The sequence below is a fragment of the Triturus cristatus genome, chromosome 10 (genome assembly GCF_964204655.1).
Source record: "Triturus cristatus chromosome 10, aTriCri1.1, whole genome shotgun sequence".
NCBI lineage: Eukaryota > Metazoa > Chordata > Amphibia > Caudata > Salamandridae > Triturus > Triturus cristatus.
In genome coordinates this window covers 1,227,315,371-1,227,340,913 of record NC_140593.1, presented here as the reverse complement: position 1 = coordinate 1,227,340,913, position 25,543 = coordinate 1,227,315,371, and the positions used below count along the sequence as shown (strand labels likewise).

At 51.7% G+C, this 25,543-nt stretch overlaps 1 protein-coding gene across 9 annotated transcripts in view; it reads right to left on the bottom strand.

The window, feature by feature from the left end:
- The window catches only part of PNCK (pregnancy up-regulated nonubiquitous CaM kinase), a 486,583-nt gene that overhangs the window by 67,969 nt on the left and 393,071 nt on the right, over window positions 1-25,543 (bottom strand). For 8 of the 9 annotated variants that reach the window (XM_085629799.1, XM_085629804.1, XM_085629806.1 and 5 more), the window contains 2 exons: window positions 7,551-7,682; window positions 2,543-2,617 (listed from right to left, as the gene is read on the bottom strand). In XM_085629799.1, coding sequence (XP_085485925.1) covers window positions 2,543-2,617; window positions 7,551-7,682 — 207 coding nt within the window. Of the gene's footprint in view, window positions 1-2,542; window positions 2,618-3,471; window positions 3,589-7,550; window positions 7,683-25,543 lie in introns of those variants that run through there. The other variant, XM_085629808.1, reaches the window with a different exon arrangement.

Sequence of the window (25,543 nt, the reverse complement as noted above, 5' to 3'; positions counted from 1 at the left end):
TGTGCTACACTTCTAGAGCCATGCAGCGGTGGGCGTGTTACACCTCTACAGGTTTCCACATTTAAGTTTGCTACACTTCTAGAGTCATGCAGCGGTGGGCGTTTTACACCTCTACAGCTTTCCACATGTAAGTGTGCTACACTTCTAGAGTAATGCAGCGGTGGGCGTGTTACACCTCTACAGGTTACCACATATAGTGTGCTTCACTTCTAGAGCCATGCAGCAGTGAGCGTGTTTGCGGTGGGCATGTCACACTTCTACAGGTTTCGACATGCAAGTGTGCTACACTTCTACAGCCATGCAGTGGTGGGTGTGTTACACCTCTACAGGTTTCCACATGGAAGTGTGCTACACTTCTACAGCCATGCAGTGGTGGGCGCGTTACACCTCTACAGGTTTCCATATGTAAGTGTGCTACACTTCTATAGCCATGCAGCGGTGGGCGTGTTACACCTCTACACGTTTCCACATGTAAGTGTACTACACTTCTAGAGCCATTCAGCGGTGGGCGCGTTACACCTCTACAGGTTTCCCCATGTAAGTGTGAAGCACTTCTAGAGTCATGCAGCGGTGGGCGTGTTACACCCCTACAGGTTTCCACATGTAAGTGTGTTAAACTTCTAGAGCCATGCAGTGTGGGTGCATTACACCTCTACAGGTTTCCACATGCAAGGGTATTACACTTTTAAGAATATGCAGTGGTGGGCTGTTATACCTCTACAGGTTTCCGCAATGTTGTGTGTTACATTTCCATAGCTGTTCATGGGTGGGTGTGTTACTCTTCTATAGCAATGCAAAAAATGTGGGTGTTACATTGCTATATCACTACACATAAAGGCGTGTTTCACATCTACCATCATGCACAGATGAGTGTATTACACTTCCATATTAAGAGCAGATGTTACACTTATATATCCATGTCCAGGTGTGTGTGACACTTCTATAGCGATACACACCTGACAGATGTGAGACTGCTGCACTTCCACAGACATGCATAGGCGGCTGGGGCCGGTTTATGTGCAGTCTTGCACATGTGAGAGCATTATAGTGCATGCGGCACACCCAGGAGAGTGTGTTACACACCCACGACCATAGACACTATGACAATGTACACAGTTGGCTCTGTCACGCCCTTGTGTTCATGCCGGATGCTGCCTCCTCCTCAACGTTCGCTTCCGACACAGACTTGCCGTGGAAATCTGGGACCTCCTCAACACCCTCTCGCCTGACGTCGCCTTCCTCACAGAGACCTGGAACAACGCCAGCTCCGCTCCCGACATCACAACCGCCATCCCCAGCGGTTACAAGATCCAGAGGAAAGACTGCCCCAACCACCCTGGAGGCGTACTCGGCATCGCACACAAAAACTCCCTCAGACTCACAACGACCAGCTCGTACGAAGCCGGCCCCCCATGGAACACCTCCACTTCCAGATCCAGACCAACCCCAGAACGACTCTACACGGAACTCTCACCTACAGACCTACCGGACCCCACGCACCGTTCTCCTCCACCATCGCAGACCTCATTGCACCCCACACCCTCACCTCCATGGACTACACACTGCTCGGAGACCTGAATTTTCACCTCAACAACCTCAGCGACCCCAATTCCATCACCCTCCTAGACAACCTAGCCAACATTGGACTGCGGCAGCTCGTCACTGCCCCCACCCACTAGGCAGGACACAACCTCGACCCCATCTTCACAGGAGGAAACAACATCTGCTTCAGCCACACCACACAACCCCTCTGGACAGACCACCTCTGCGTCCACTTCTCCTTCTCGAAACCCACCGCACACAAGCCTACACCATGCCCCCCATGCAGAAACTGGAGCAAGACCACCAAAGAGCACCTCAACTCCGCCCTCAGCCGCACTCCTCCTCCCACCACGATCAGTGCCAAATCTATAGCCAACAAACTCCACAGATGGCTCACCGACTGCGCAAACACACTCTCCCCCCCTCCAGAACTCCGACAGACAACACACCTCGAAGGCCTCCTGGTTCACCACTGACCTCCGAGAATCCAAGCACATGTGCCAACGACTCGAGAAAGCATGGAGGATCAGCTAAACCTCTGAAGCACACACCGCCTACAAGACCGCCATGACTGACACCACCACCTCATCAGGTCCACGAAGAGGAACTTCATCCAGGACAGAATCCTCTCCAACTCCCGCAACTCCAAGGAACTCTTCAGCATCATACAAGAATCCACCGAACCCCCCAGCGAAACCTCGCACGCCCCTCCCTCCCGGGATCTCTGCAACAAACTCGGCTCCTTCCACCACCACAAGACCAAGACTCTTTATGACAACTTCAAGGAACTCTTCAGCATCATACAAGAATTCACCGAACCCCCCAGCGAAACCTCGCACGCCCCTCCCTCCCGGGATCTCTGCAACAAGCTTGGCTCCTTCCACCACCACAAGACCAAGACTCTTTATGACAACTCCAAGGAACAGAACCAAGACGCAGACGCCACACCAGCCACCAGCCATCACCACCCAGCCGACCATCACCACCTGGTCATACTTACAGCTCCATGGACAGGTAGAGGTGGGTGGGGCTCTCATGAATGTCCTCCAAGGCCACGATGTTTTTGTGTTTTATTCTGAAAAGCGAGAGAATAAAAAAACAATGAGTTGAAAGTGAAGAACACTGAGGGTGAGCGGCCTGTGAGCACAGTATCAATGTCTCAACGGTGACCTCTGACCCCCACTTCCCATCTCTCGCGATGCGGCCTTCAGGCTGGAGCGACTGACCCTCCCCCCCAACACTGTTTTGTGTTTTGCAGTTTGGTACCACAAGTCCGGCTTTCATACCAGGGATAGCAAAGCGCAGGCGCCACAGAGAGAAGTAAACCAGGCCTCGGGGAGCTACCCACGTCTACTCAGGGTCCACCCATGAGAGTAGCAGGGGCTTCAGCACAGAGGCACTGGGCGCCCCCACTTCGGGGTTGGTGTCAGACTGTACAAGAGCGTGCACATTGCACTACCAATGTGTGGCAAATGGCATCGCTGCCAGCTTAGAAGGAATCAAACCCCACCAGACCCCCCCCCGCCCCCCAAGTGTCACCCTAAGAGGACCCACCCACCCCCCTCCCCCAGCCGAACCGCCGGGGAGAGGTTCCACTCTTCCCTTAGAGACCCACAAGTCTCCTCCGAGAAGAGGTGCCCCCAGTCGACCCCTGGCAGTGCCGCCCTAAGGAGGTCTCCGGGTCCCACTCTCACAGAGCTCTGCGTGGCACCCACTCTCTGACAGATGTTTCCTATCCCCACTCGAACCATGCGGTGCCAGCCTAAGAGGACGTCCCGCCAACCACCTCTGCAGTGCCAACACTCACCCCCTTGAAGCCCCCCTGGCAGCCGTGCCAGGGAGAGCACCTCTGCAGTGCCAACACTCACCCCCTTGAAGCCCCCCTGGCAGCCGTGCCAGGGAGAGCACCTCTGCAGTGCCAACACTCACCCCCTTGAAGCCCCCCCTGGCAGCCGTGCCAGGGAGAGCCCCGCACCCTGCAGATGCGGTGCCATATGTCCATGCCCACCTCCTGGAGCGCAAGGCCTGCTCAGCGTCAGAGCCACAACGTGCGGTCCCTGGCGCTGATGACGCACGGAGAGGCCCCCACCCCCTTAAATCACCACCTTCCCGCTGCAGATGGCTGTGGAAAGAAGGCCACATTGGAGGGGAGGGGGGGGGGGGGTTGGGGTTCGACGGGCGGGGGGGATCTTCCACAATACAGATGGCTGTGGAAAGAGGGCCATCAGTGGGGGGGGAGGGGGGGCTTTCACAATACAGATGGCTGTGGGCTTTGGAAAGGAGGCCATTGGTGGAGGGGGGGGGGTCGTTAGGGCTGGGGGGGGGGGGCGCTGCTGCTTCCTTCTTGGGAGCAGAGATGGGCACGGCCTGCGGACAAGTGCGCTGGGGGAGGAAGGGGCAGAGGTCGCGGCATAGAGCTCAGGGGTGGGTGGTTTTAACTTCCTCTGGTGGGTGGTTAAGGCACTCCTGTGGGTGGTTAGAACTCCCTCTGGTGGGTGGTTAGAGCTCCCGATGGGTGGTGTGAACTCCCTCTGGTGGGTGATTAGAACTCCCAATGGGTGGTGTGAACTCAATCTGGTGGGTGGCTAGAGCTCCCAATGGGTGGTTTGAACTCCCTCCATTGGGCGGTTAGAGCTCCCTGGTGGGTGGTTTGAACTCTGACTGGTGGGTGGTTAGAGCTCCCGGTGGGTGGTTTGAACTCCCTCTGTTGGGCGGTTGGAGCTCCCTCGTGGGTGGTTTGAACTCCCACTGGTGGGTGGTTAGAGCACCCAAGTGGGTGGTTTGAACCCCCTCTGCTGGGTGCTTGGAGCACCCCAGTTGGTGGTTTGAACTCCCTTTTTGTGGGTGGTTAGTGCTCCCCAGTGGGTGATGTAAACTCTCTCTGGTGGGTGGTTAGAGCTCCCCAGTGGGTGGTGTAAACTACCTCCGAGCACAGTTAGAGCTTCCTCGGAGGGTGGTTTGAACTCCTTCAGTTGGGCAGTTAGAGCTCCCTGGTGGGTGATGTGAACACCCTCTGGTGGGTGGTTAGAGCTCCTGGTGGGTGGTGTGAACTCCCTCTGGTGTGTAGTTATACCTCCCGGTGGGTGGTGGGAACTCCCTCCAGTGGGTGGTTAGAGCTCCCAGTGGGTGATGTGAACTCCCTCTTTTGGGCAGTTTGAGATCCCCGGCGGATGGTGTGAACTTCCTGTGGTAGGTGGTTAGAGTTCCCGATGGATGATTTGAACTCCCTCTGTTGGGTGGTTAGAGCTCCTGGTGGGTAGTATACACTCCCTGTGGTGGGTGGTTAGATCACCCTGTTGGGTGGTTTCAACTCCCTCTTGTGGGTGGTTAGAGCACCCCAGTGGGTAGTTTGAACTCCTCTGGTGGGTTGTTAGAGCACCCCTGTGGGTGGTTTGAACTCTCTGTGGTGGGTGCTCAGAGCTCCCGGTGGGTGGTTTGAACTCCCTCTGGTGGGTGGTTAGTGCACCCTGGTGGGTGGTTTGAACCTCCTCTGATGGGTGGTTAGGGCAACCCAGTTGGTGGTTTGAACTCCCTCTGGTGGGTGGTTAGAGCTCCCGATGGGTGGTGTGAACTCCCTCTGGTGGGTGATTAGAACTCCCAATGGGTGGTGTGAACTCAATCTGGTGGGTGGCTAGAGCTCCCAATGGGTGGTTTGAACTCCCTCCATTGGGCGGTTGGAGCTCCCTGGTGGGTGGTTTGAACTCCGACTGGTGGGTGGTTAGAGCTCCTGGTGGGTGGTTTGAACTCCCTCTGTTGGGCGGTTGGAGCTCCCTGGTTGGTGGTTTGAACTCCCACTGGTGGGTGGTTAGAGCACCCAAGTGGGTGGTTTGAACCCCCACTGCTGGGTGCTTGGAGCAACCCAGTTGGTGGTTTGAACTCCCTTTGGTGGGTGGTTAGTGCTCCCGAGGGGGTGATGTGTACTCCCTCTGGGGGCTGGTTAGAGGTCCCCGGAGGGTGGCTTGAACTTCCTCTGGTGGGTGGTTAGAACACCTCAATGGGTGGTGTGAACTCCCTCTGGTGGGTGGTTAGGGCACCTGGTGGGGTATGTGAACTCCCTCTGGTGGAGGAGGGGGGTTACAGCTCCCTGATGGGTTGTTAGAGCACCCGATTGGGTGGTTTGAATTCCCTCTGGTGGGTGGTTAGAGCTCCCCAGTGGGTGGTGTGAACTCACTCTGGTGGGTGGTTAGAGCTCCCCAATGGGTGGTGTGAACTACCTCCGTGGGTAGTTAGAGCTCATCGGTGGGTGGTTTGAACTCCCTCTGGTGGGTGTTTAGAGCTCCGGTGGGTGGTTTGAACTCTTTCTTGTTAGTGGTTAGAGAACCCTGGTTTGTGGTTTCCACTCCCTCTGGTGGTGGTTAGAGCACCCCAGTGGGTGGTTTGAACTCCCTCTGGTGGGTGGTTAGAGCTCCGGTGGGTGGTTTGAACTCCTTCTTGTTAGTGGTTAGAGAACCCTGGTTTGTGGTTTCCACTCCCTCTGGTGGGTGGTTAGAGCACCCCAGTGGGTGATGTGAATTCCCTATGTTGGGTGGTTAGAGCTCCTTGGAGGGTGGTTTGAACTCCCTTTGGTGGGTGGTTAGTGCTCCACAGTGGGTGATGTGAACTCCCTCCGGTGAGTGGTTACAGCTCCCTGGTGGGTGGCTTGAACTCCCTCTAATGGGTGGTTAAAGCACCCCGGTGGGTAGTTTGAACTCACTTTGGTAGGTGGTTACAGCACCCTGGTGGGTGGTTTGAACTCCCTTTGGTGGGTGGTTAGGTCTCCCAAGTGGGTGATGTGAACTCCCTCTGGTGGGTGGTTAGAGCTCCTTGGAGGGTGGTTTGAACTCCCTCTATTGTTTTTTTAGAGCATCCTGGTGTGTGGTGTGAATGCCCTCTGATGGGTGGTTAGAGCTCCCCGGTGGGTGGTTAGAACTTCCTCTGGTGGGTGGTTAGTGCTCCCCAGAGGGTGGAAAGAATTCCCTTTGGTGGGTGGTTAGAGCTCCCGTGGGTGATTTGAACTCCCTTTGGTGAGTGGTTATGGCTCCCCTGTAGGCGGTGTAAACTTCCTCTGGTGGGTGGTTAGAGCTACCGGTGGGTAGTTAAAACTTCCTCTGGTGGGTGGTTAGAGCTCCCGGTGGGTGATTTGAACTCCCTCTGGTGAGTGGTTAGAGCACACCAGTGGGTGATGTGACTCCATCTGGTGGGTGGTTAGAGCACCCCGGTGGGTGGCGTGAACCTCCTCTGGTGTGTGGTTAGTGTACCCCGGATGTGGTTTGAACTTCCTTCGGTGGGTGGTTAGTGCTCCCAGTGGGTGGTGTTAACTCCCTGTGGTGGGTGGTTAGACCTCCCCAGTGGTTGGCTTGAACTCTCTCTGGTGGGTGATTAGTGCTCCCCGGTGGGTGGTTAGAGATCCCCGCGGGTGATTTGAACTCCATTGGTGGGCGGTTAGGGCTCCCCAGTGGGTGATGTGACTCCCTCTGGTGGGTTGTTAGAGCTCCCTCCCCTATAATTGTTGAATCACTGTCTGATGTATGTTTAGAGTTCCCTGGTGGGTGGTTAGAGCCTCTTCTGGTGGGGGTTTAGAGATCTCCTCTATCATGCCATTCCGCACTCTGTTATGCCACCCAACCTTGGCTGTTCCATTCCACACCCTTTTGTGCCACCCCCATCTCTGCTATGCCTTCCCGTCGCCGGTGTGATCATCCCTGTTGCTCCACCCACGCTCCTTTGCGCCATCCCACGTCCTGGCATCTAACACTCTAGTGTGCCACCCACCGTCTGCAGTGCCATCTCACACCCTGCTGTGCTGCCCCACATCCTGCTCAACCACCCACTCCCTCTTGTGGCTTCTCATATCCCGCTGTGCCCTCACACCCTCTGTCATGTCATCTCACACACTTCTGTGCGGTCCCACGTCCTGCTCCACCACCCTCCACTCTCTTGTGGTCCCACACACCCTGCCATGCCACCCTCAGCTGTTCCACTCTGCCCTCTGCTGTGCCATGCCATGCCATCCCAACAGCCCCACTTACTTCTTCAGAACTGCGATTTCATTCTCTACCACTGCCTCCTTGCCTCGTAGCGCCTTCTTGGGGATGCACTTCAGGGCCACCAACCTCTTGGAGTTGCGTTCCTGTGCCAGCACCACCTCTGAGAATGCCCCCCTGAGAAGAAAGAAGAATAATGCACTCTGTTATTGTGGCACTGAGGTTCCATCTCTATCAGTCTGTGGTCAGCCAACGCTGGACAGCTCACATCGGAAGCTGCCAGTGCTATATTGAATGAGTGGCTGGCAGAGAGAGGTCCAGACCAGCAGAGACCCCATGGGGACGTTGTTACCTCCACCATCAACCCATCATAGACCTTAGGCCCAGTTCATGCCCCTGGCAGATAGAGATGGTCAGGAGGACAGAGCCACGCCCAGTGTCCACAGATTAGATGTCACTAGAGAGGGTCAGGAGGACAGAGCCACGCCCAGTGTCCACAGATTAGATGTCTCCAGAGATGGTCAGGAGGACAGAGCCACGCCCAGTGTCCACAGATTAGATGTCACTAGAGATGGTCAGGTGGACAGAGCCACGCCCAGTGTCCACAGATTAGATGTCACTAGAGATGGTCAGGAGGACAGAGCCACGCCCAGTGTCCACAGATTAGATGTCACTAGAGATGGTCAGGATGACAGAGCCACGCCCAGTGTCCACAGATTAGATGTCTCCAGAGATGGTCAGGAGGACAGAGCCACGCCCTGTTCACAGATTAGATGTCACTAGAGATGGTCAGGAGGACAGAGCCACGCCCAGTGTCCACAGATTAGATGTCAGTAGAGATGGTCAGGAGGACAGAGCCACGCCCAGTGTCCACAGATTAGATGTCACTAGAGATGGTCAGGAGGAGAGAGCCATGCCGTGTCCACAAATTAGATGTCACTAGAGATGGTCAGGAGGACAGAGCCACGCCCAATATTCACAGATTAGATGTCACTAGAGATGATCAGGAGGACAGAGCCACGCCCAGTGTCCACAGATTAGATGTCACTAGAGATGGTCAGGAGGACAGAGCCACGCCCAGTGTCCACAGATTAGCTGTCTCCAGAGATGGTCAGGAGGACAGAGCCACGCCCTGTTCACAGATTAGATGTCACTAGAGATGGTCAGGAGGACAGAGCCACGCCCTGTCCACAGATTAGATGTCACTAGAGATGGTCAGGAGGACAGAGCCACGCCCAGTGTCCACAGATTAGATGTCACTAGAGATGTTCAGGAGGACAGAGCCACGCCCAGTGTCCACAGATTAGATGTCAGTAGAGATGGTCAGGAGGACAGAGCCACGCCCAGCGTCCACAGATTAGATGTCACTAGAGATGGTCAGGAGGAGAGAGCCATGCCGTGTCCACAAATTAGATGTCACTAGAGATGGTCAGGAGGACAGAGCCACGCCCAATATTCACAGATTAGATGTCACTAGAGATGATCAGGAGGACAGAGCCACGCCCAGTGTCCACAGATTAGATGTCACTAGAGATGGTCAGCAGGACAGAGCCACGCCCAGTGTCCACTGATTAGATGTCTCCTGAGATGGTCAGGAGGACAGAGCCACGCCCTGTCCACGGATTAGATGTCACTAGAGATGGTCAGGAGGACAGAGCCACGCCCAGTGTCCACAGATTAGATGTCAGTAGAGATGGTCAGGAGGACAGGACCACGCCCAGTGTCCACAGATTAGATGTCACTAGAGATGGTCAGGAGGACAGAGCCACGCCCAGTTGCCACCGATTAGATGTCTCCTGAGATGGTCAGGAGGACAGAGCCACGCCCTGTCCACAGATTAGATGTCACTAGAGATGGTCAGGAGGACAGAGCCACGCCCAGTGTCCACCGATTATATGTCTCCTGAGATGGTCAGGAGGACAGAGCCACGCCCTGTCCACAGATTAGATGTCACTAGAGATGGTCAGGAGGACAGAGCCACGCCCAGTATTCACAGATTAGATGTCACTAGAGATGATCAGGAGGACAGAGCCACGCCCAGTGTCCACAGATTAGATGTCACTAGAGATGGTCAGGAGGACAGAGCCACGCCCAGTGTCCACAGATTAGATGTCAGTAGAGATGGTCAGGAGGACAGGACCACGCCCAGTGTCCACAGATTAGATGTCACTAGAGATGGTCAGGATGACAGAGCCATGCCCAGTGTCCACAGATTAGATGTCACTAGAGATGGTCAGGAGGACAGAGCCACGCCCAGTGTACACAGATTAGATGTCACTAGAGATGGTCAGGAGGACAGAGCCACGCCCAGTGTCCACCGATTAGATGTCTCCTGAGATGGTCAGGAGGACAGAGCCACGCCCTGTCCACAGATTAGATGTCACTAGAGATGGTCAGGAAGACAGAGCCACGCCCAGTATTCACAGATTAGATGTCACTAGAGATGATCAGGAGGACAGAGCCACGCCCAGTGTCCACAGATTAGATGTCACTAGAGATGGTCAGGAGGACAGAGCCACGCCCAGTGTCCACAGATTAGATGTCAGTAGAGATGGTCAGGAGGACAGGACCATGCCCAGTGTCCACAGATTAGATGTCACTAGAGATGGTCAGGATGACAGAGCCATGCCCAGTGTCCACAGATTAGATGTCACTAGAGATGGTCAGGAGGACAGAGCCACGCCCAGTGTCCACAGATTAGATGTCACTAGAGATGGTCAGGAGGACAGAGCCACGCCCAGTGTCCACAGATTAGATGTCAGTAGAGATGGTCAGGAGGACAGAACCACACCCAGTGTCCACAGATTATATGTCACTAGAGATGGTCAGGATGACAGAGCCATGCCCAGTGTCCACAGATTAGGTGTCCCAGGAGCCAGCATTGCTCCTGCCCAGTGGGAGCAGCTGCTTCTGCTTGCTTCCTCTGGACAGAAGCAATTGCAGTTCCCTGCAGGAGTGCGGCAGGGATACAGAAGTGTGCTCTCACACAGCAGGGGCATTTTCAATGTACTGTGTCCCGGGGGTGGACTCCCCGGGACACAGGTAAAAAGCCAGCCTCGGTGGATGGGGGCCCGGGGCCGTGTAAGGCTCGGGAGGGGGAGCAATTGATACCACTCTCCCCAAATATTTTTTTTAAAATATCAGGCCGCCATTTTAATTATTTTTTTGTTGCTGCGATTCAAGGGAGTCCTGTGGGATCACGGCAAAAACACTCACATTATTTTTTGGGGGGGCCACGGGGGTCCCCCAAAATTGCTCTGGGGTAGGCTATCCTTACCCTGCCCCCCCCTTTTTTTTTTGCTGGACAAGGGACTAAGTTCCTGAGTCTGGTAATGGCTGCCAGCAACATTTTCTTCATGTTGCTAGCAGCTAATCAGAGTGCTCGGCTCCACAGGAGCCTTACTCCTGTGGGAGCAAGATGGCCCATGGGTAAAAAAGCCCCCTGGGCCAATCAGAAGGCTCTATTTTTTAAAACTGGGTTCAAGGGACTATCGCGAGAGTCCCTCAACCCCAATAGTCCAGATATATAAATATTTTTAGAACTTTCTGGACCAATATCGCACTGCTTACTAAATTTGGTGTAATTCTGTGCAGCAGTTTTTGTGATAGCACTGTTCAAAACAGTCTTGGGAAAATGCTTTTTTCTGCGGATCATCGAAAAACATTCCATGTACACACGAGACAAAAAGTAGCACTTTTTTTTAAGAAAGTCGTGTTAAGATTCATCAAAGGGCACCACAGTTATTAGCAAAACAAAAAGGTATTTCCAAAGAAACACTGACCTAACTATAACTAAGGGATTATATATATATATATATATATATATATATATATATATATATATATATATATATATATATATATATATATATATATATATATATGTTGCAGCAACACAAACTCGAAACAATTTTTTTTTAAATGTCTGCTGATACAGTCAGATAGAGGGAACAAAGAGCAAAAAAAATTATTTGTTGATGATACAGTAATTTCTTGAACTTTGCACTAATGAAAAATGAAAAATGAAAAATGAAAAAATGGCCGACGGATAGGAGCCCTCTGTAGGAGCTCCTCACGCTTGGGATCCAGAATCGGTTTATCCTGGTTAGCGGCAGCAACGAAACGGAACAGAGCATTCTACAAGAATCGGAATCACTCACTCAACGTGTGATTCTATTTTCAGAAGAATCGGGGCCAAATCGGTGCCACTTACCCGATGCAGCTTGCGGATCGGTCTACGGTGTTCTTCGAGACCCGGTAGGCGAGCTGGCTGTGCTCTCCGATCCGCTGAAATCTTGAACGGGACGAGCTATGATTTAGTTGGCATCTTGGAGGGATGGTGCCAATCGCACGGGTGTAGCTGATGGATGGCCCCGGACCCCTGGACAGGGCGTTCTGACCGGGAAAGACCGCTGACGATTTTGGAAACTACGGTGGACTAATCCTACGGCACCCAGCATCGCGGAAGTGGAGCCCCAGCCCCCACGCAGAGCGAGAAGGCAGGAGTGTTGGTGCACGAGCCCGCAAGTCGCGCTACGACCGCTTGGGCAAAGGAGCGGAGAGCCAGGCTGGTTCGGCAGATTGTCCGGGAGGGGCAGAGCCTCCCCAGCCATCTCAGCAGAGACAGTGAGAACGCATTTCCTCTCGCATTGCTTGGACGACGGGAGGAAATGATAGTAGGCGATACGTTTCCCCGCCCCCAAATCGCAGCACATAACGACGGGGAATGCACAGAAATCGGATTGTGGATTGTGCAGCTAGTTTTTAGTTTTTGTTTGGGGGCATACAATAAATACAATAAATTCACATCAGCCCTACTGCAACGCCACGATCTTCAAGGACAGACCCAGCAGTAGCCTGCAATTCCCTCTGGCGTGGTATACATCGGATGCCTGCATGGAACTATTCACTTATCGAGCCCCTTACTTATCATTGTATTCTAAACTAAATGGCAATACCCCTCGGCCACATACTCGCAAAATGGCCGTCCACTCAAACAACAAGGGCAAGGGGTCCACTTACGGACACTGGAAGAGATCTTTCAACTACAATAAGGAAACGAAAGGGAAACAAGCTACTGTACAGCTCATTGAGAGAGACAAAGGACTCCACAGTTAGCAAGGAGTCTCTTTGTCAGTGGAGGCGGCCATCTTAGAACGACTCCCATACTAGGGTATAACTTATATCCTTTGACCAGTGACCGACCTACTTTCGCGTTACAGGACGGACTCCTCAGGTAAACCTTCTTGCCTGTTATATTCTGTACTCTGCATAACAGGCCACCTATCTCTCCCCACTGTTTTCACCATTGGGGCACTCCCTTAGGGCTCTTGACTCAACTCCCTCTTCTCACATAGATCCATATCAGCATACCTCAACAACGGTTTACTTCCCCCTCACACAGCCACCTACCTCCACATCCTGTCATAACTCAGAACACTGACCCATCTAGCCCTAGACGCTTTTGAGCCCCATATCATAGCACTAACTACGCCATATCATGGAACTCACAGGCACACACACCTACACCATCATTTACCCCCCCAATTTATCTAAAAAAGCAGCCAAACGCTTTAAACACAATCTCATAAAGCTTCATCCTGAAACACCCATCGCTGATCCCTACTTCTCAATGCATAATGGGCACACCACTACTGACATCATTTTCCATACGAAACGAAGAGCGCAATGGAGGAAAGCCTTCCTTACCTTATTTACGATCTCCTCCACTAGGAAATCCGCTCACGGTCTAGTTATTTACATCTCCCATTCCCAGCTCTTTCATGCGACAGCTACCATCACCATCTACAATAACGGCACCATCCTCATGCAATCCACGGACTATAATTTAAACCTCCTGGATAGCATCTTCCCCATGATTAAAGAACAAGTGTCAAAATCCCAAACTGCTACCCAGGCCATCTTCTCCATAACCACACAAAGCACCCCACCATCGCCTTCCACTGACAGCCATGTCACATCACCATCCCCACCTCTACCTCCATTCGATTTAGACTCTACTTCCACCCAAACTACCCAGGACTACAACACGCAGCACACCATCCTAGCTAACACTCCCCCCAATCTTGCTCCGTTATTCCAACCAAGCACTACCGCGGTAGCACCCGCTCAAATTACAGACAACCAAGCCTCCTTATGTTCGAGCATAGTTGTCCCACTTGTCAACATACTCCCCCCCATATCCAACACTCCAGATACCCCATTGACGTTACCTTGCACAGTTAGCCCTCAGTCCAGCCCAACACACCTGGCTCAAGTGTCAGAATATAATAATACGCTCCATCTCCACGATGAGGATATGCCACCACCTGAGCTCCCTCTGACCCCAAGTACACCTCCTACGCCCTCTTCCCAGCCTTCCACATCTACAGCTCAACCTTCCACGTCCCCTCAACATCCTTTCGCGCGTGCTACACCCCCTCCCACACCACCCATACCTGCACTATCCCACAAACCCAACCAGACCTCAACGCACCCAGTCTCATCCACATTACAAACCACAACATTACTCTTCAACACTCCAGACCCTAGATTCGATGAGATCATGAGCGCATTACATCAAATCAAAGAAGAACTCCAAGCATTTAAGGAGTTGATTTCTAAACAACCATGGCTCGCTAGAATTACTAGACAGCCCAATGCTAGCGGATCCTTGATGCACCCAACAAACACCTCTATGCCGTTCTTACCCGGCTGGAAATCAGTTCCCGCCATTAATAATCCAACCCACCCACGCCGAAGCACCAATTCGCTTTCAGAGTCGGATCTACTATCTCTACTTCACTCATATGCCCCTGCCCTCACGAACCCTATCACGCCCTCGACAATTCCAACGATCCCCCTCAACCCACACAGGCCCATCAAGCATAACACTAGAGGCGTCATTGACAACAACCTAAAAAGAGTCCCTCTCACTCAAGAACCTACTTCATCCCTCATCACGCCCCGCCTCAAATGCATCCTCTTAAATTGTAGATCGGCGGCTAGACACGCTGCAGATATAGCCGACCTCATTCTCTCACAAGATCTCGATTTGATACTGCTTACAGAAACATGGCTAAATGAATCCTCCTCTCCTATCATTGACGTACTAGTACCTCCTAACTATAACATCATCAGATTGGATAGAACTGATAAAACAGGGGGAGGCATCGCATGTATACACAGGAGTAGTATCTCAGTAAACAGATCACTTACACCGGTATTCCCTTCCTGCGAGTACATATGCCTCAACATCACCAGTAATGACAAACCACTTTGCTCCTTACACACGATATATCATCCACCAGGTGACAATTTGGCCTTCATTGAGCACGTCATGGACATGGTATCAACAAACAACGGGCGCCAAAATACGCAAATATTCTTAGGCGATTTCAATCTCCATTGGAATGACCACAATGATGTAGGGGTGAATAGCCTCAAAAACTTCTTAGCGGACCTAGACCGTACCCAAATCTGCAACAGCCCCACACACGACAAAGGATCAATACTGGATATAATAATCTCTAAAAGAGATTGCACTCAGCTAGACTCGATCCAACCTTGTGACTGGTCAGACCATCATATCATCACCTTCTTTATTAAGGAAGTAGTGAAATTGAACTTGATGCAATCCACAAGACCTAAAGTCTGGAAAAGAGATACAAAAAAAATAAACCCGAACACCTTTCCATCACCCAGTTACAACCTACTTATGCCTCCCACGGGATCGTCGGAAGTCCTTGACCTTACCAATCACTACCTTAATTCCATGACCAGGATATTAAATGAGGTAGCCCCCCTGCAACTTAAGAGAGCCTCCATAAAGGACTCAAAACCGTGGTACAATGACACGCTCAACAATGACAGACGCTCTCTCCGAGCCGCGGAACGCACCTGGAGGTCAACTCCCTCTGCCAACCACCTAAATACACTAAGGCAAAAGAGAAACGCATATTTCAGAAAGATCAAGCGCACTAAAGCAGAATTCTTCAGCCACCAATTAGACCAGGCTAGAAATCGTCCCAAAAAACTCTTCGAACTAATTAAAACACAATGTAAGGACACAAATCATCGTCCACAACACTTAGACTGCCGGCAACCCAACTGTGAAGAATTCTCTGCCTTCTTCACCCTGAAGACAGACAATATCAAGATTGATCTACTCAATGATCTAACCCTACACTCGGGACCGCACACGAAGTCATCCCCGGAAATGCCAACTGCACTGTACCACTTCCCATCACAGCCTAACCTTAAAAACGACGCCAACTGGTCATCCTTTTCGACATACTCCGAAGAAGCCATAAGTAAAATACTTGGGGACATGAACCCTGCCAATCATTTTGCCGATCCTCTTCCCGCAAACGCCGTTAAAAACCTAACACCACTACTTCTGCCCCTCTGGACTAAGATCATAAACAGCTCACTTCAACAAGGCTGCATCCCGGACACCCTCAAAATGGGGCAGGTCTCACCCATTCTAAAGAAACCCACGGCTGACCCGACGGACCTAAACAATTATCGCCCTATCTCCAACATCCCCACACTAGCCAAACTCTTGGAAAAATGTGTACACCTCCAACTGACAAGGCATATTGACCACTTTGACTTGCTGAATAAATACCAATCAGGATTCCGAGCAGGTTACAGTACTGAATCAGCCATGACACACATAATTGATGACGCGCTACAAATCCTGGATCATAACGGAGCCTGCCTACTCATCCTGCTAGACTTATCCTCAGCTTTCGATACGGTCAAGCACGAGAACCTGTTGGATCTCCTGAAGCATAGAATGGGTCTATCAGGCGTAGTGCTAAACTGGTTTACCTCTTTTCTCCAAAATCGAACACAACAATTCAAGGCCAACAACTCCATGTCAAAACCCGTACCAGTTACACTAGGAGTACCGCAAGGGTCCTCTTTATCCCCGACTTTGTTTAACCTGTTCATGGAACCCCTCACCGAACTTCTTCAAGCATCTAACGTGCACTACCACATGTACGCGGATGACACACAACTATACCTCAAGATCAACACTTTAGAAGACATCAAACTACTCAACACAACGCTGGGGGACACCCAGATATGGCTGGCAAAAAACCATCTCAAACTTAACGCCCAAAAAACTGAATTCCTGCTTATAGCTCCACCCGCCCAAGTCCCTGTACTGCAAGAGTGGATAAAACACCTGACGGCACTCAATGTTCAACCAATCATCGTTGACTCAGCCAAATCACTGGGAATAACCCTCGACAGTAGCCTCAATATGCAAAAACATATCAGCAACGCTACTAAGGGAGCTAACTACCAGATTAACACACTGAGGAAGCTGAAACCTTTCCTTCCAAGCAAGGACTTCAAGCAAGCAGTACAAGCACTAGTTATCCCCAGAGTGGATTACGGTAGCGTCTCCCTCTGCGGCCTACCCAAAGCAACTACGGCACCATTAAGAGCCTCAATCAACGCCGCAGCGAGACTAATCACCGGCTCTAAAAGAAATGTACACATCTCACCAGACCTCAAATCACTGAACTGGCTTCCCCTGGAAGCCAGAATTCACTTGAAGATAGCGTGTATGACACACAAAGCCTTGCACCACAACGCACCTAGATATCTATCACAGAAGTTGACTATCTCTGGTGGGATCAGATCTTCCAGAAGTGCGGAAAAACTATTACTAAAACCACAGAGATTCAACAAGAAAAAAACATACAACCGTACCTTCTCAGGAATGGCACCAAGAATCTGGAATGCTTAACCATCCGAAACCAGACTTAACCCCTCTATTGTCTCATTCAAAAAGGAAGTAAAATCAATTCTCATGGCCAAATTCACCTGATTAAGGCCCATTGTTCTGTGACGAACTAATACAGCGTGGCCATTACCCTGACTAGGACAAGGGACCTACTAAGCAATCTGGACATCCCATCTTCCTGTTGTTTGTCGCATGAGAATAGCGTCCTATTGTACCTGATCACCTTGCTTTTGTAACATGTTTTGCATATAGATGCTTCAATTTGTCTTTGGTTTATGTATAATACTTGATGTACTGTTAAGCGCTCTGATACCCGCAAGGGTCTTGTCCGCGCTCTATAAAACTTTCAAATAAATAAATAAATAAATAAATAAGGAGGTGATTTAATGGTTTCATTGAGAAAGCTGAAAAAAGTATCCCAAAATGAGCTAACAAAATGGTGGGAAAGTAAATCTCTACAGAGATATGTGGAAGTGGAGTGAATCCCAAGACGGTTGCGGATCCTCGTAGTGCCCAGTTTTGAAAATCTACATCCAGAGATAATAAAGGAATGGGTGCAAAGCAATATAGAAGCATCCTTGCGGTTATAAAATATGCAGATATCGATAGACAAACAAATATGGAAGAGGTAGAAAAAACAATTGCTAAACTATTGAAAGAATTGGATCAAGAAAAGGTAAATACGTTTGTGACTGCAATGAAGGAGCGATTAAATAAATATAAAGAAACTATAATCGACCAAAAAGCGCAGAAATTTCAACGTAACAAATTGAAATATGAGAAAGGGCAAATATTTACCTTTGAGTGAAGATTTGACACATCAGGAGGCAAAAATTATCTGATAGTAATAGACAGAGACAAGAATTTTTTCAAAGTGAAACAGGGTCGGAATTGAGCTCTGAAGTCGTGACGGATATGGAGAAGGCCGCAAGTGGAATAGCCATAACCTGCCATGTGCCATCAGTTGTTGACGAGTTACAATTTTTATGGATTGAAAGAGCTCAGAAATTGAGACCCAGAAAGAAAAGTGTCAAACCAAAAAGGAGGAGGAACAGAAAAAAGATCATTCACAGGAAACATTACTTACATTGAACAACAAGAAATAAGTGGGGATCCCAAAGCTATCATCAATGTATCTGATATTAATCTGACCAGGGCTGAAGAACAAATTCTAACAGTGGGCTTGTCCTGGTGGCCAGAAAGATGTATTAGCTACACACAAACACGAGTGGGTGTCTATAAATTCATCAAGAAACTAAAATTAAAAAAATACTATGCAACAAAAGTAAGACAAGACACACATCGAGGAAAGCAGATCCGACAAATATAAAAATGTAAAAATATCTGAACTGAAATTAATGATGGAAATAAAGGAACAAGAGAATGAAACAAAAGAAATACAAGAAGAAATAACTGAACAAACAATAAAAACAGAGATGGAATTTGCCTCTGTTGCGTGTCTAGTATTTAGCACTGTAGAGTTTTCTTTGTATTTTGCCTTTGCTTCTCGTCGTTGCCTCTGTTTCAGCGTATTTGTGCCCCCTGCCGCGTTCCCGCCCTCTCCCCGCTCCCCGCCGCTGCTCCCCTGCGGCCCCGCCCCTTTCTTTTCTGTATCCCTCCCATTGGCCGCCCCGCTCCCGCCTCCCAGCTGCTCCTCCCTCCCACTTGGCCATTTATGGCGGAGTGCACGCGGTGGTGATCAGTGACCCCTAACCCTCTGGGCCGGTCACCCCACGCACCGCGCACACTCCCCGTGAGTGAGCCCAGGCTGCCCCCGATCCCGCTGAGTGCCGCCGCTGCCCGTAGCTGTGCTCCTGATTGTTTCTATTTTTGTCACTGCCTCTGTTGCTTGTTTTTCGTTTTTGCCTCTGTTGCGTGTCTAGTATTTAGCACTGTAGAGTTTTCTTTGTATTTTGCCTTTGCTTCTTGTCGTTGCCTCTGTTTCAGTGTATTTGTGCCCCCTGCCGCGTTCCCGCCCTCTCCCCATTCCCCGCCGCTGCTCCCCTGCGGCCCCGCCCCTTTCTTTTCTGTATCCCTCCCATTGGCCGCCCCGCTCCCGCCTCCCAGCTGCTCCTCCCTCCCACTTGGCCATTTATGGCGGAGTGCACGCGGTGGTGATCAGTGACCCCTAACCCTCTGGGCTGGTCACCCCACGCACCGCGCACACTCCCCGTGAGTGAGCCCAGGCAGCCCCCGATCCCGCTGAGTGCCGCTGCTGCCCGTAGCTGATCTCCTGATCGTTTCTATTTTTGTCACTGCCTCTGTTGCTTGTTTTTCGTTTTTGCCTCTGTTGCGTGTCTAGTATTTAGCACTGTGGAGTTTTCTTTGTATTTTGCCTTTGCTTCTTGTCGTTGCCTCTGTTTCAGCGTATTTGTGCCCCCTGCCGCATTCCCGCCCTCTCCCCACTCCCCGCCGCTGCTCCCCTGCGGACCCGCCCCTTTCTTTTCTGTATCCCTCCCATTGCCTGCCCCGCTACCGCCTCCCAGCTGCTCCTCCCTCCCATTTGGCCATTTATGGCGGAGTGCACGCGGTGGTGATCAGTGACCCCTCACCCTCTGGGCCGGTCACCCCACGCACCGCGCACACTCCCCGTGAGTGAGCCCAGGGTGCCCCCTATCCCGCTGAGTGCCGCCGCTGCCCGTAGCTGTGCTCCTGATCGTTTGCATTTTTGTCACTGCCTCTGTTGCCTGTTTTTCGTTTTTGCCTCTGTTGCGTGTCTAGTATTTAGCACTGTAGAGTTGTCTTTGTATTTTGCCTTTGCTTCTCATCGTTGCCTCTGTTTCTGCGTATTTGTGCCCCCTGCCGCATTCCTGCCCTCTCCCCACCGCTGCTCCCTTGCGGCCCCGCCCCTTTCTTTTCTGTATCCCTCCCATTGGCCGCCCCGCTCCCGCCTCCCAGCTGCTCCTCCCTCCCACTTGCCCATTTATGGCGGAGTGCACGCGTACACGCAGCGGTCACGCGCAGCGGGCGCGCCGATTGTGCGCCGAAGGCGCGCCAAAGGCAAGCCCGTCTGCGCCCGTCCGCGCCTGGACCGCGCCCAGCGCCAGGACCCCTGGCCTCCGAGGATGCCAGCCCACACGACGGACTTACGACTCCACCACTCTCTACGCACTCAACGCCGGCCGAAACCCCGTCTGCTACCGAGCCACCCCGAGACGCACCCACGGACCCTTCACCTGCCAAGCCTGCAAGTTCTCCTGCATCCGGACCCGCACCGCTCCCGCCAAACCGAGCCCCAGCAACCACCGCCTGAAGTGCATCATGCTCAACACCCGATCCTTCCACAGGCACGCCATCGAACTCTGGAACCTGCTCGACACTACAGCACCAGACATCGCCTTCCTCGCGGAAACCTGGATGAACGCCTCCTCAGCGCCCGACATCGCCATTGCCATACCGGACGGATACAAGATCACCCGGAGGGACCGCGTCAACCAGACGGGAGGAGGCATCGCCATCGTACACAAGAACACCATCCGCATCTCGACCAACTCCGACGACACCTTCACTGCCGCCGATCACCTCCACTTCCAGATACACACCGACCCCAAGACAACCCTCAGAGGCACTCTCATCTACAGACCCCCGGGAACTCGCACACAATTCAGCAAAGACATCGCAGACTTCATCAGCCCGCACGCCCTCCCCTCCGCCGACTACATCCTCCTAGGGGACCTCAACTTCCACCTGGAGAACAACAATGACAACAATACCACCACCCTGCTGGACAACCTCGCCAACCTCGGACTCAAGCAACTGGTGAACACCCCGACCCACTGCGCCGGCCACACGCTTGACCCCGTCTTCTATTCCAGCAAGCACATGTCCTTCAGCCACTCCACCGGACTTCATTGGACTGACCACAGCTGCGTCCACTTCAGCTTCAGAAGAACCACGACCCACCACCACCCGCAACAGGTCCCTCGCCGGAGCTGGAACAAGATCACCGCCGAGCAGCTCACCGCCTCCCTCAACCAGAACCCTCCCACCAGCACAACGGACCCCAACAAAGCAGACAGCAACCTCACACAGTGGCTGACCGCCTATGCCGATGACCTCGCACCACTGAAGAACCCTCCTGTGAGAAATTGGCCTGGTATATGATGCTCACTAGTTAAAGTGATCACCTTGTACCATGCCAAGCAACCCTTATGGTGTGGTTGTAAGTCAACCTTTTCGGACTAGCTGCCCTAGTGGTAGCGTAGGCTAAGCAGTCTTTGAGGCTAAACTCGTGAAGCGTGTTAAGCAGGCTGTTTTACCAAATGTAACCCCCTTTTATACCAATGAAAGGACACCACACAGATATATATTCAAAATATATATGTATTTATTTCTCAAAGTAACCCCTATTCTCTTTATGAGCACAGGAGCACAAATCGTCAAACAAGATCACAGTAGAATACACAGAAGTTGCACTTTATATGGATAGGCCCTGGTGGCCGCTCAAACCATATACTAAAATAGTGGTATAAGTACCACGAACAGAAAAGGGAAAAGGCCTAGGGCCTCTAGAATCGCTGGGCCTACAAGGAGCTAACTTCAGTTAGTGACCAGGAGGTCCACGGGTGGCGTGTGCAGAGCAAATAGTCACACGCGTGCTCCTATAGGTTTCAATGGGTGCGTAAAAAGTACAAAGTTACTGCAAAGAGGATCTTCCGGATGGACTAGGAACTCAAGATTTGGAACACAGGCACTAGAGATGTAATACTACACTTGGGCACAGGTGTGCCAGCTTTACCTCACCCACAGGAAGCGGGTGCATAGGCCTCGAAGTGCGTCGGGTTTCTTCTATCTGTTCCGTGGAGCCTGAAGATAAAGATGCTGCAGGCGGTCGGTCCGGGAGAGATGCAGTGGATCCAAGAGTGGATCGGAGATGTTGAAGACCTGTAAGCAGAGGGGACAGTGTTCACAGTCACTAGCCAGTGACCAGCGTGGCACCAGGTGGGTACCAGGCAATGTCGGGTGCAAACAGGAAGAAAGGTGTAGCTTGTCTCTGCAGCCACGTGGTCCCTGGAGGTCGACGACGTCCAGGAGTCGGTTCACGAGCTGTCCCATGAAGGCTCTCGCTGTCGGCGACTTGATTGAAGCAAACAAGCCTTGGCAAAAGCAATTGTTGTAGGAGATGAAATAAGCTGATGGTTCTGACCAGCAAGGTCAGAAGGACTGCTCCTTTGGAGGGGAGCAAGGGCCAGTCTGGAGCAACCAGACCAGCGGTGTATTTCGTAAAGTTCGTCGCCAAGATGGCCACTAGCCAGCGGCCAGCAACCGGTTAGGCGCGTCGAGTGGCAAAATGCAGAAGGGCCCCACGCAGATCGTGGAGATGCTGGAGGGCTCACCTTTGGTGCAGATGCTGCTCGAGGGTTGGGCTTCTCAGATCCCAAAGCACAACTTGGAGGGAGCCTCGGTTGTTGCACTTGTCAGCTTGTCGTGGTCGTTTCAAGATGGCTGGCTCCACGTGTCTCGGTGCCTCCACGGGTCTCCTCTTCTCAGGGACTGTGGATCGGGCGGTGAGAGGTCTGGAGGTCCAGGTCTTGTCAGTCGCTGGGCTCGGGCTCCGGCGGGAGGTGGCGGCAAAGCAGACGTTGATTCGCTGGATGGTGCTTGCGTTAGCAAGGTGGTCACTCCCTGACCACAGGGGAGATTTCCTTCAGTCTTCTGTGCAGCAGAATGTCGAAGTTCCCGTCTTCTTCTTAGTCTCAAGTTGATTCCAGGATGTCTGAAGTCTTAGGACACAGCTCCTACCTTTAAGCGGATTCTAGGGGCCGGACTACCTGCTAGGTCCCTCCCTATGGGTGGGACCAGGAAGGGGGGTGGTTACACCCCCAATCCTTTGTCCAGCTCGCCCCAGGCCCGGGACTGGTGTGCCCCAGGACCGGTTTGAACTGGCATATGCACCGAGGCTCCTTGTGAGCCACAGGCATGTCTGGTTTCTTTCAAGCCCTACCTGACCAATACACAAAATCCTGTCTGGGGTGGTGCATGCACCTCCCCTGGCAGGAAACCCTTTGTCCACACCTCCCAAGCTAGAAGGACTCCCAGCAGCAGGAGGGCAGACTTGTGTCTGTGGTGGCAGCATCCATTTTGTGGAGCTGAGGCTATGTCTGATTTTACCCGGGTTTCAGGTACTGTACATGTCGTGTCCCTCTAGAAGGGTGGAATGCTAACCCCGTTGCCAGAATTGGCGAGGGGTTAGTATTCCAATTCCTATGACACCTTACTCGACATGTTTTGATCAAGCCAAACCAAAGATAGCATTTAACCGCGAGGTTCATAATGCACTTAAGAGTATATGGTATGACGATATCTGGAAACAGTAGAAGGAAGTTGTTCCGACCACTGCAGACAGGCTCAGCTCATGCCAGAGCACCATCTCACATGGAACCAAGCACTCTGCCTTCAGGATTGTTAAGGCCTGCCATAGGAGTGACTTATAGGTTACCAGGTGTCCCATTTAAGGTTAGGTATAGGTATACTACACCTAAGTAAGAGGTGATTACACCAACTTACCCCAGCTGAGTGATCAGCCAGTTGTGTCAAATTGTTAGGCCAAGCCTGGGGTGGCATAATACATGCTTCAGGCCCTGGCAGGCCTTGGGTACACCAATGCCCTGGGTACCTAGTGTACACTGGTACAGGGGCTGACAGGGTGATCCACTTCCAATTGGTTATGCACCTAGGGTGCATAGTTTTAATTTAGTAGAGAGAACAGCAGGCTGGGGGTCTGATTGGCAGGCCCACAGCCTCAATATGTCAAAAACCAGTGAAGCAAAAAGCAAAAATTTGGGGTGACCATAGGATAGCAGACCCTACTCTCCTACACAACCCCCCCCCCCCAAACGCTGGGACATTAAACTAGCCTTGACCAGTCTCGTCTTCATGTCCTAAGTGGAAGTACCTGGAGAGACCATCTGCATTCCCATGGTCAGTACCTGGCCGGTGCTCCACTGTAAAGTCCATCCCCAGTAGGGAAATGGCCCACCTAAGCAGTTTGGGGTTTTCACCCTTCATCTGATTTAGCCACAAGAGGGGCTTATGGTCGGTCTGAATCTTGAAGTGAGTGCCAAACAAGTATGGCCTCAGCTTCTTCAGGGCCCACACCACAGCAAAGGCCTCCCTCTCAATAGCTGACCAATTCTTCTCTCTGGGGTCAACCTTCTGCTAATAAAAGCAATGGGTTGGTCTTGACCATCTACATTAAGTTGTGACAGCACAGCCCCCACACCCAACTCAGAAGCATCTGTTTGGACAATAAACTCTTTGGAGTAGTCAGGACTTTTCAGGATAGGTGCAGAGCACATGGCCTCCTTCAGGTCATCAAATGCCTTTTGACAGCTTACTGTCCACTGAACCTTTTTGGGCATCTTCTTGGATGTCAGATCATTAAGAGGAGTCACAATGGACCCATAGTTCTTAACAAACTTCCTGTAGTACCCAGTCAAGCCCAAGAAAGCTCGAACTTGAGTCTGGGTGGTTGGAGGGGACCAATCCTTGATGGATTGTATCTTACTCTCCAGTGGTTGAACTTGGCCTCCACCTACAAGGTGGCCCAAATATACAACCTTACTCTGCCCTATCTGGCACTTAGTAGCCTTGATAGTGAGGCCTGCCCTTTGCAGAGCCTCAAGAGCCTTCTTCAGGTGGATCAGGTGATGCTCCCAGGTGGAGCTAAAGACAGCAATGTCATCAAGATATGCTGCGCAAAAGTCATCCAACCCAGTAAGGACTTGGTTCACCAGCCTTTGGAAGGTGGCAGGTGCATTCTTCAGACCAAAGGGCATCACCACAAACTGGTAGTGCCCACCTGGGGTTGAGAATGCTGTTTTGGCCTTAGACTCCTCAGCTAATCTGATTTGCCAATAGCCAGCTGTCAAGTCAAATGTGCTCAAAAACTTTGCAGAAGCTAGTTTGTCTATGAGCTCATCTGCCCTTGGAATAGGGTGTGCATCTGTCCTGGTGACAGCATTGAGACCCCTGTAGTCCACACAGAACCTCATCTCTCTCTTGCCATCTTTGGTGTGAGGTTTGGGGACCAGAACCACTGGGCTAGCCCAGGGGCTCTCTGAGGGTTCAATGACACCTAATTCCAGCATTTTATGTACCTCAGCCTTTATACAGTCCCTGACGTGGTCAGGTTGTCTGTAAAGCTTGTTCTTTACAGGCAGACTGTCACCAGTGTCCACCACATGGGTACACCAGTCAGTTTGACTAGGTATTAAGGAAAACATATGTGAAAATGATTGTAGAACCTGTCTACATTCAGTCTGCTGATGGGCAG